We start from the raw sequence: 12,132 nt of genomic DNA, 5'->3' as shown, positions 1-12,132 counted from the left end.
TTGTTCTGGGTATTATTAATTCTTCTAAGGAAGTTCTTTCAAGATGAATTTATAAACTTTGACCCTATTTTAACTATAATACTTGTCTCTTTAATTATACCTGTTATAGAGTCACTTTTGTATTAATAAGCTCTTATCTGCTGTATCTTAAAGGACAAAAAAGGTCAGACTCAGGAAAGAGTACACAGTAAAAGTGTCATAAAAGTCAAGTTTGGTGGTGATGTATGTGTATTTACAACTTTTTTTATGCAGTCTTTTAGATTTTGACCTTCTCTGTCACTTAAAATCTTAGATCAGCACATTAATAATAATAGCTTAAGTCTGCGCCAAACATTGTCTCTAAATAACCCCAGATGTTTCCACTGCCCTTAAGACTTCCCTGAAGGTATGTGAATATGAAGTCAAGAGTAGCTAAGAAACCTAATATTTGATTCTTTACCCAGTGCTTTTTCCCCAATATGCCACAGCATCTCTTCAAATACGACATGCCAAATGTTATTGCAAGTAATAGTTTCCGACTTTGATAATGGTTGATCATCACAGATCAAGCCAATTCTCTTTTCATGGGTTAAATAATGCATTTCGCAGTTTGCTGTGATGCTTAATTTCCCTTTTCTTTTTAAAAAGAGGCACACTCAACAAGGTATATATTATTTGTCATTTCTCAGGTTTCATTTGCTTTATCTACAAAGTCAATCAACCTGTTACAGTAGCAAATACCATAGCTTTTACAAATCCTTTGCTATTTGGCTTCCTAGATACTTCATGAATCTATGTTATGCTATTAAGTAGGTCACTGTATGTTAACCTAGGTTCCCTTTTTTTTTTAGACCTTGAATTCAGTCACCCCTCGACTACAAGCTGAAGATTGCAGTATAGCATGTCTGCCAAGAAACCATGACAAGAACCGTTTCATGGACATGCTGCCACCTGACAGATGTCTGCCTTTCTTAATTACAATTGATGGGGAGAGCAGTAACTACATCAATGCTGCTCTTATGGATGTAAGACACTGCTCTCTTTGTCAGTGTAAAGTGTCATAATAAGTTATATAATGCAATGAACACTGGCTAGTTTTCTTTTCAGGAAAATTGATACTTTCATTGAAATACAAATATTTTGGAGTGATTTTGGATTTCCTGTACAGGAATTCTTAGAAACTATAAGTTTTGTGCTCTACTGTAAATTGGAGTTTGATTTTCAGGAAATATCTGCAGGTGATTTTTATCATCTTAATTATTCTCAAAAAAGTCACATTTATCTGTTTTGAATATAGTTAGAAGCAAATATTAAAAAACACAGAATGCCATGTCTTATGGAAGTTATGTTAATTTGGGGAATTTTTATCTCTGACATTTGATGTTATGATAACTTATAGCTAGCTTCTTTTATTTGGCCATTATTAATCGAGACTATTTATACTAAGTAACTAAGGAAGACGTAAAAGATATCATGTTAAAATATCCATCATGATGAAAGAACTATCTTAGGCTATTTCAGTCTTCATACCTGTAGGTTATATTACAGGTAGTCAGCACATTAACATCAGCTAGAAAACATGGAGAGTTTTAAAATATGGTTGCTTAGAGTAACTTGGGAAGAAGCAAGAAGGCTATTTAATATTTAAGGTTTAGCACTCAGAATCCTTTTAAACAGTTTGTCACCTGCATTTGTAAACTTTTCTAGTTTGGCCTGTAATCTATGACTAGCAGGAGAAATTAGAAGTCAAGAGTCATTCCTTTGTGAGTAATAATAATGACGCTTCCTAAGTTGTTGCTCCTATTGTGTTTTTCAAGATTAAGTTCTATTAGTAGGGACTTCAGAAAGTTCACATTCTTCTTTTAAAACTCATCTTTTACTAGTTACTTGGCTCATTTTTTTTTTAATTTTTTTTTATGCCATAGAGCAGAATTATCTCAAGACAAGGTCAAATGAAAAGTTCCTATCCATGCTTAATAGTCTTAACTAGCCATTACTTATTCTTCCCATTTTAGTTGTCTGGAAAGGCAAATATACTAAGTTCAGATAAAACACACAAGAACTTTTATTTATAAGTCTGGATTTGGAATAGAAAAAGGATGTGTGAAAAAAAGAAAAGGGAAAGTAATAATATCAGGAAAGATATTGATGCCTTTTGAATTTGTCTTTGGCATCTATTAAATTTGTCTTAAATTTCAGGTTTCTTTTTATTTAATATGAATTTAATAACCATGACAAGTATTCTACTTGTACTCTACCTGTTCCAGCTCTCTGCTTAATTCCCTGTAATTCAACAGAGATACATTTTTTAGTCGAAACTGGCCTGTAAATTTAGTAGTGTAGTTGCAACTTCGGAAAAGTAAGGTTTAGTTTGGCTTGTAAAAACAGGACTAATTGATCAATACTCCCTCCTTTCCTCTACCTTCCACCTCCATCATTAGTATTATACACATTTTGCCATGCCTCTGAAAATTAAGACCAAGGAGTCTTTTAGTTCAAAGCTATAGACAAGCTCTTGCACTTAGAAAGGGAAGATGTAGGAAATCTTCAGTCCTTTCCCGTATCATCTCCTCCTTGTTTATCTCCTTGCCTTTGTGACTCAAAAGATGAGTAAATAGCTTTCATCCCTCTTTGATTTACCTTCTCATGGAGCAGATATTTGATTGGAATGAAAATTTATATCTTTTTTCTAACTTTTCTCATGAGCTTTAATACATTTCTTAGGAGTCACTCACCCCAGCTGAAGTGTGTCTTTAGAAAATATTAAGATCATTTAGAGGCAGCCAGCTGAATTACCATCAGCTCAGATTTATCCTGCACACTTCCATGGAGTGGAATGCTATGATTAGCAGCATTTCCCAAATGATAGTAGGATGAGTGAAGGGCAAGGGTCAGTTTCTACACTGATATTAAGATACTTGAAGGACTTGAGCATTATACAAATGAGCTAGGAGATCACTGACAATTTTTATCAGCATTGCAGAATCTCAGGAAACTATATAGTTGTTTTTTTAAATAAATTAGTAGTTTGTTACTACATAGAAATATATATTTCTGGTCTGGTATAGATCGTCAGTCTGAAGAATGGCAGATTGCTTAGGCCAGATGAATGTGGTCTTCAATACCCACTTCTTCTGGAGAAAACGTAATATACTATGCCCCAATCAAGAGGTAGTTGGTAAACAAAGGAGCCATTTTCTTTTAGGTGGGGCTAACCAGTGCAATGGTTTTATTCTTTGGCACTTGAAACATCTTAAATGAATGAGGCTATTTATTCTAATCCTTGATATATGTTAGAAATACCCAAGAAACTGGGAAGTAGGTTGCCTACAAAATATGCAGAATATGCTAATAAATCTATACAGTGAAAAGCACATGAGTTTGAGGCATATGTGATTTTTCTTAATTGACCTGGAGGAAAGCCAAACAGTTAAATACATAACAGTTAAGATATAGACAGACCTCAGGGAATTTGTGTCATTGTTGTCTTCAGTCTCTTTGGCAAATTGATACATCTAACAGGTCTACCTCAGAGGCGATCACCTTAAAAAGTCTTTAGTCTTTAGTCTCTTATTTATATTGTTCTGTGTTTACTTTTCTCAATTAAATCTCAAATTCTTGACTTAAACTACTGCTGAGACACTGAAGTCTTGCCATCAGATTGACTAATTACTAGTTTCAGTGGTCCAAATCTGTTAATCCATGTCTCATGCCACAGTGCAGCTGCATCTCCCTATGAATATACTGCATTGTATTACTCCTGCTTTGAAGTGTATTGGAGATGGGCCTCCCTGATGGAGCAAGGGCTTAAGTCGCAACACTGTGAAGCTATCTGCAACATGAGTTTGATCCCCGGCTAGGGAAGTGACCCACATGGCGCAGCAGACCTCTCCTGTCTCGCCTGCTGCTCCCCTCAGTAGTGTATTTCAGTACAACTGCCTGTTCTGCTCCCCACTCTGTCTCTGGTGAATCCTCTCACCCACTGCACCTCTAGCCTGTACCCCAGTTCTTGTATGAATAAATAAGTAAATCTTTAAAAAAAAATAAAGTATATTGGATCTCTTGTACAAATGATGGTGCATTTTAAGTTCCTAAGTTTCTCCATCTACTTTCTTTCTTCACAGAGCTACAGACAACCAGCTGCTTTCATCGTCACACAATACCCTCTGCCAAACACTGTGAAAGACTTCTGGAGATTAGTTTATGATTATGGCTGCACCTCAATTGTGATGTTAAATGAAGTCGACTTATCCCAAGTTAGTGGCTAATGTTTGCTAAGTACTTCTATACAACTAATAATAAAATGCTAAAATCTGCTTTCTCTACCTCATTAGAAAAAGGCATCCTCATTTTCTTTTTCTTTCAAACCATCCTTATTTAGGGTTGCCCACAGTACTGGCCAGAAGAAGGGGTGGTACGATATGGCCCTATCCAAGTGGAATGTATGTCTTGTTCAATGGATTGTGATGTGATCAATCGGATTTTTAGGATATGCAATCTAACAAGAGTAAGTAACTTATTTCATCCTTTCAACTGAGCTGATTTGGAACAGGTTATCATAACTAGATGGAATATAATTCCATTCAGAAAACAGAGCTAGTTGAATTAACAGACATTACATATTATTACCAAAGTTGGTAATCATCTCTACTTTAGTATAAGGAGTGAAAATGCATTCTAAAAACAGGAAACCAGAAATGCGAGAAGCTACCATTTCCTGGTCACTACTAGATTAATTCATTTCATCAGGAAATCTAGGTTCAGATTCACTGGCTCACTTGAGTTTGACTGTATAGCCTGGTCCCTAAATATGTACAGATGTGTCCCTATACTGAACTGCATGTTTTCTCAGTATTGACATCCAAACCAGAAAAGGCATGCAATAGAAAAATAAGAATATTGTAATAAAAATAATAATAATAATAAAGACAGAGAATTAACCTTCTTTAAGAAGAGATATTCTGGATCAGCCATTATAGAAGGGTCTGAGTCACTATTCCTAGTCCTACATATAAGAGAGAACTGCAGATATGAAAGAAAAGGTAAATCACAGCCATGATTGATTCTATTCCCACCTACCATTCTCGCTTTCTAAATGTCTTAACTTCTGCCCAGGTCTATAAATTGAACTTGTACTGCTACAATTGTGCCTTTTCACAGTTTTTCTTTCCTTGACTCTTCTTATGTTTTTCACCTAAATGACAAGGTTTAGATCTCGCCTTCAAAAAATAAAAAGTACTCATAAAAATGCCTTAGATTGTGTAAGCAAATAGCAAGCATAATTTGAAAAGAAAACATTGGAAACTTCTCTGGAATTACTTTCTTTTTGAAGAGAAAGATTGTTCCATTTTTTAAGAGTTGCAGCTCTATGAATGTGTATTAAGTGTTTCACTGAGATTGTCAAGTTTCAGTGTTTCACATATCAAAATTGCTGTATATGTTTCTGGTTAGTAAGTCTATTTGTATATAACTATAAACTAATTCTATAGCTCATTTCACTGGAAAAAATAACTTCAATCATGTCATAATATTCATGCCTATCTTAGATGTTAATTTAAATGGAATTTCATTATGTCTGTGCTTCTGTTACATTGTTGTTCTAGCAGTATTTTAGGTAAGAATTCATAGCTGCTAAACTAAGAAAGTAAGACTTGTCCGATAATTCCACTTTTAATGAAAAATATTCTAGGAACATGGACTGAAATCTGTATTACATTTTTTTGCCAGTATATTAGTTTATCTTCCTGTATATTTGGTAGTTGGATCCTTATTCATGCACAATTTTATTTTCTATTTCCGAGCTCATTATTTAATATCATTCAACTTACTAAATATTGGTTTTGCACCAACAAGAAATTGGGTGATGTATTAGATAGGTCCTTGTCCTTCCTAAAGATACATGAGCCCTTCCCATCTATGCCTGTGATATGGCTTGATCGTGTGTTACATACTCTTCCTTACATTTTATTTTGATTCATCCATCCAACAATACTATTCTTTGAAAAATATTTTGCTGGGTTCTAGTGACAAGAGTATTAAGAATAAAGAGATTTCTTTGTCTTTATAGAATTTACATTTTATTAGAAAAGTCAAGAATTAAGCAACTAATTGTATAGACATTTATTTACATATAAGAACTTTATAGAGAAAAAGCACAGAATGCAGTGTTTGACCTGGTGATCAGAGAAGACTTATTTGAGGTAATGATATTTAAGTCAAAATTTTAAGAATCAGAATGAGCTATTTGGAAAGAGGTGGGGTAGCCAGCTATCCTAGTTTGTGCAGGATAGAGCTTCCTAGGACACACAAGATTCATTGTTAAGACCACAAAAGCCTCTGGTAAACTCAAGACAAGGTTGTTCCTCTGTTAGGGATTAAGAGGGGTGAACAAGAAGGAAACATTCAAGGCGAAATAAGAGAATGTGCAGCGTCCCTAACAACTTGACTAAAAAAAGCTAGTGTGTCTAGAAATTGAATAGTGTGTTAAAGTAAAGGAAAAATTGGGGAGGGGTTGAAGCCAGATCATGTAAGGATTTTTAAGCTACAGATAAAGTTTGGATTTTATGCTAAGATCATTTGGAAACCATTAAAGCTGGAGAATGACAAGATCACATTTGCATTTCAAAATAATCAGGATGCCTGAAGAATGGTTTGGAAGGAGATCAAAGTTTATTCAGGGAGATCAACCTGGAGAAATTATGAGTTATGATTGAAAGTTCAGTGATGTCAGTGGCAATGAAGAGGAGATGATTTTGAAAGTTAAGAAGTATAATCATAGGAGTTGATTATCTCATATGAGGTCTGAGGAATACGCTGTATAAAGGATAATGCTCATGTTTTTGCTTCTATAACTTAAAATGTGTCTGTACTACCATGTACATATTTAGGACTTATATTAGCTAGACTGACTACAATGTAAATGTTATTTATTGCTTTCTAAATTAGCATGTTCATTTTATTTACATAACAATACTTTTCCTTCTACAGCCACAGGAGGGTTATCTGATGGTGCAGCAGTTTCAGTATCTAGGGTGGGCTTCTCATAGAGAAGTGCCTGGCTCCAAAAGGTCATTTTTGAAACTGATACTACAGGTGGAAAAATGGCAGGAGGAATGCGAGGAAGGGGAAGGCCGGACAATTATCCATTGCTTGTAAGTATGGCAGCTTAGCTTAGCCATACAGGGGGCCTTGGTGTTCATTTCCTCATTAGTCTTCACATTTTCTACATAAAATAATATCTGGGGCCTCCCCAATGGTGCAGTGGTTGAATGCTGGGTTGTGAAGCTGCCCACAGCCTCTGCAGCGCCAGTTCGATCCCCGGCCACTGGGCGAGGGTCCCACGTGGCGTGCAGACCTCTCCTGCCGCCCGCTGCTCCCCTCAGCAGTGTACTTCGTCAGTCTGCCTGCTCTGCTCTCCCCTCTGGCTCTGGTGTATTCTCTCACCCTCCTGCGCTTCTGACTGTACCCAATGCTTGTATAAATAAATAAATAACTCTTAAAAAAAAAAAAAGAATATCTGACTCACATCTTAGGGAACTCTTTAGATATTATTTTTGAACAAAATTCCTGTCTCATGATTCTATAATTAACTACCCTATTTTCTGTATTAAAAATATAGTTAGTATATGATTTCAGCTCTTTTGAGCATTACTCTGAAAAGCTTTCTGATTTTTTACAACTTACAAATCTATCACAATCTAAAATATCTATGCCCATGCCCATGGCAGATTCCTAAGTATAAGCTACCAAACTGATACCATCCTCAGGTGTCCTTCCTCTCTGCCCTTTATGTCTGTACACATGCACACATAGGAAGCAAAATGAAAACAAATGAAAAAAATTTAAATAATGCGTCCTTTTCAATCACATGTACAATTTTGTAGTCTTTAGTCACCAAAATGCCTTTGCTTCCTTTGCTTTCAGAAATGGTGGTGGGCGAAGTGGCATGTTTTGTGCTATAGGCATTGTTGTGGAAATGGTGAAACGGCAAAATGTGGTTGACGTGTTCCATGCAGTCAAGACACTAAGGAACAGCAAGCCCAACATGGTGGAAGCACCGGTGAGTCAATCTTAGGCATAGAGAAGGGAACATAAAGATAGGGAGGGATATATCTACTCCTTGATTGACTTCATGCTCAAATCAGGAATCAACTGTGTAAATGAGTCTTTGTGGGAAATTTGCTGTCTCACTGATGAGTTGGCAAGCATCCCCTCTACCAACACAAACTTAATTACATGAGCCATGTACTGTTGATGTTGAAAACACTATTTTAACTCAATTTTGGAAATGTATAAGAGTTTAATAAATAGCTCCATAAGAAGAATAAATCCTGCTATCTAGATTTTATTCTAATTTATTCTTATTTCTTAAAGCATTCTGAGTTAACTGGTAAAAACATTAATCTGGGTGGTTAACTCATAGATTTATCAGCACTTTTTTAATGGGCAACTGGAATTTATTTGACTCATTCTGATTTTTCATTTCTGGTCAAATATAAACTTTTAAATTATCATCTTGAGTTTTCAATATTTATTAAATAGAAAGCATACTGCATACAATGCTACCTGAATTAGCAGGACTCATAAAATCAGAATACGGCTTGCACAGTAACAGTTGATAGGTATGTGTATGTGGGAGTTTACCTGGTTGAAGCTATTTGAAAAGTAAGAAAGAAATTTAACCTTCTCTAGCACATTTCACTTCAGAAGAGTCTGGGTTACAAACATGGGCATGGTGGGATAAGGTCAGGAGCAGCTGTGTAGTTTTTACTCACAGAAAAACCAAGACATCATTGTTGCTTGCCCTACATTTATCAAGATGATCAGATAACTAAAATGAGCAATTCAATAAACCTTTAAAGTATTTTCACCACTTCCTGCTAGTGGATTGTTCACACAAGAGGCGCATTTCTTCCTGTGACAAAACCTGAAGAGCTAGATTTATACAGTTTCACTTTTACAAGTGACAGCAAAGTTACACCCCTAGTGCAGACCCCTTCAAACTTCCTCTTTTCTGCCTCTTCCCTCAGCCTAGATGGCATGAGTTTTTACTGGTGTATTAGCAGTAGAGATGAAGACAGGGGAATGGACTTGAGGGATTTTTGAGATAGATTTCTCACCTCTGTCTCTTAGCTCAAGACTTAAAATCATCAGTGGTGTTACTTCAGCCTCAATATTTAAATTTTACCTCTAAATTTAACTCTGATTGTTTACCTTTATTTTTAAAAACAATTTTGACGGTTAAACTCTGCCACTCTAGAACCCTCCAAAGAATTACTATTTACCTTAATGCCCCAGGAATATTGACTAAGCACCACACCCTCTGACCTGTGTTTAATCAGGGTGAGTGCTGTTGAGTTGAGCTGACAAGTTTAGCAAGGAAATGTAGAATATGAACAAAATTATTGGCGACTGAACAAAAGACATAATAACTATTTTCAAGCAATATTTTGGTTCTACAGATGCACTTGCCACAATGGTAAGCTAATTCATATCACACCTACTTGATAATTAGAGTAGGAATGATAAAAATGATTTGGGAAAGACTTTATTACCCTCCTGTATTACAGGAGTAATTTGGAAATATTCTTTAGAAGAAATATGCGCTTTAGATTGTTCCCCAGTGCAGCCTGAATTTGACCACTTGAACTGAACTGGAAATTTTTTAATAATTCCCATACTGTAAGTCATAATTGGCAATGTAATCTCTAAATTTTTCTAAATTATTCCCCATACTGTAAGTCATAATTGGCAATGTGGTCTCTAAATTTTTCTAAATTATTAATAATGAAGATGAACTTATGAGGAAAGACAGTTTGCACTCAAAATTTTATGCCAAGTTGTCTTAAGTATGTAAAGACAGCAAAAATAAATTTTTCAGGTATAAATAAGCCAAAAATATTTGAGAAAAATGAATCATTCTTGAAAATTTCACTTAACTACACTGATGGACTATAAACACTATGTCAAAAATTAAGAAGTTAGAATTGTGAAGTGGCAATTTTTAATGACTTTTTTTCACTGCTAAGAAAGAATTCTGATGTGTGGACATTTGCACATGTTCACTGAAACATTATAACAGAGAAAAAAATAAAACCAATCTAATAGTCAAACAATTCATATACAAGAATTCATAGACTTTTGTATAACATTCAAAAAGATGTTGAATTACATGGGGGAAGATGCACAAAATGCTAAGTGAAGAAAGTGAAATATAAAAATATTATTCCTAAATATATGTACATAATGAAATTGTAAATCATTATTTGAACCATGTATTTAAAAGGCTGAAGCAAAACTTTTAGTTTAAAAATACCTTGCTTTTGATAATAGAATTGAAGAAACTTTTTCTAATTATGATTTTCTCTATACTTGGAAACTTTTTTGTAATGATCAGTAATTACTATTAGAATGAGATTAAAAAAATACTAGTATTTTTAGCTTCTGATGTAAAATATGAGACAAAGATAGCTTTTTACATGCCCTTTTTTCTTTAAATGAGTTCATTAACCTTAAATGTAAAATACATATACCCAGATATTAAAGTTGTATATAGAAAAAATAATTGGTGATTCATGAACAATCTAAATTGGTTGCTGAGTATTCCTTTGGAAGCTATTATTTCTCTTCAGCCTCCTTTTTATTAACTTCCCTCTATCCTTTTGTTTGAACATCTTTCAGGAGCAGTACCGTTTCTGCTATGACGTAGCTTTGGAGTACCTGGAATCGTCTTAGTCCAGTGAGACGTAAGCGTGCATCCAGACAGAAACCTGTTCATCTGTTGAGCCAGCAGCTGTTGTACCTGTTATACCTGTGCAGAAAGATTTTATTGTGGGGGGTGGGAGACTTTTGCATTCAAGAGGTGAAAGTATTTTTCTTATGAAGTTGTGTATCTTAATAAAAAGAACTCACTTAGTTTCTATGACTGTATGAAAGCATCAACATTTCGTGCCACATAAATTATATTTAATAAGAACCAGATTCAAATGAGAATTTATCAGTGTTTGTACAGTGAATATGCAGCCTTTTCTCTCCTGGTTTGGTATAGCAGCCACTGTGTGTTGCATGAATTAATACTTTCTATGTGGCATTATTCTCCCTTTTTTAGGTAAAAAAGTTAAATCTTTACAGGACAAAGAAAGAAGAGCTGTGCAAATTCATAGTAAATTTCATTTTTTACATGTTTTGACTTCAGAAAATCTATATAAATATATAAATATATATAACTGGCTTATTTTCTTTTAATGTGCAATGATGGCTGGATCATTTAAAGTTCTTTTTAGAAAAAACATAAGCCAAAGACTCAAGTGTAAATATGTCTATATGGAGAAAGCACATTATATTTATTGGTTACTTACATTCCTTTTTTGATGGCTTAAAATACTACCACCACACAATCATTTTTTTTTTCCCGAAGAAAGCTTTTCTTTCACTAAAATCAATTGCAAATGATTTTTGTAGATTATTTTTTGTATGTCTTAGTGTAAGTAGAGGAAAAACTTTTTATTCATAAACCAGGAAGCAATGTTCTTTATAGTGATTCTCTTGTGTACATGCTTGTGAATTAAATTTCTGTAAAACACCTTGGCAATTGGGTCTTTTAACATAGGACCAAATTAAAACATTTTGCTGAAAATGTATAATTATTCACAATTGCATTAGATAATGATTTGGTGGTCACATATGAGAACTGCACACATTCAAAGACCTTGCTAATGACTTGTGCAAAATCAAGCATAGCCTTTAAGCATCTTTTAAATTTAAGTGAGTTGATCTTTAGACCAAGCACTGGTCAAGAAAACAAGTTGGCAACATTTATGCTTTCCAGGGTCAAATTTTAGCAAACTGTAAACTGTCAAGGTGATAAAGTGTTTCTTTTGATGTTTACATGCACAAACTTTGGGTTCTGGCTGTAGAAAGTGTGACTGTATTGATGCCAGATTCTTGTTTTGTGCATTGTCACAAGTTACTCAAGTGAACCTTTCTAAATGTGGTCTTGTTCACATGCTCAGTGTAGCTGTAACTTCACATCATCAGCTTGCAGTTTGTTATTGACTAAAGCATTCCAGTATCCTCTTTCTAGATTGCCAGTACATGACATGGTGCTTATAAAGATTTAATTAAAGTAAGAGTGAAATAAAGTTTTTATAATTA

At 34.6% G+C, this 12,132-nt stretch overlaps 1 protein-coding gene across 4 annotated transcripts in view; it reads left to right on the top strand.

Moving 5' to 3' along the window:
- PTPRK (protein tyrosine phosphatase receptor type K) overlaps positions 1-12,132 on the top strand; it is a 524,091-nt gene extending 511,959 nt beyond the window's left edge. For all 4 annotated transcript variants that reach the window (XM_054697815.1, XM_054697816.1, XM_054697814.1 and 1 more), the window contains 6 exons: positions 831-1,004; positions 4,104-4,235; positions 4,361-4,486; positions 6,967-7,130; positions 7,903-8,038; positions 10,660-12,132. In XM_054697815.1, the coding sequence (XP_054553790.1) occupies positions 831-1,004; positions 4,104-4,235; positions 4,361-4,486; positions 6,967-7,130; positions 7,903-8,038; positions 10,660-10,713 (786 nt within the window). In that variant the 3' untranslated portion in view covers positions 10,714-12,132. The remainder of the gene's footprint in view (positions 1-830; positions 1,005-4,103; positions 4,236-4,360; positions 4,487-6,966; positions 7,131-7,902; positions 8,039-10,659) is intronic.

The sequence above is a fragment of the Talpa occidentalis genome, unplaced genomic scaffold (genome assembly GCF_014898055.3).
Source record: "Talpa occidentalis isolate TD23 unplaced genomic scaffold, MPIMG_talOcc4v2.1 talOcc4.2, whole genome shotgun sequence".
Lineage (NCBI taxonomy): Eukaryota > Metazoa > Chordata > Mammalia > Eulipotyphla > Talpidae > Talpa > Talpa occidentalis.
This window is presented reverse-complemented; position numbering and strand designations above follow the sequence as displayed.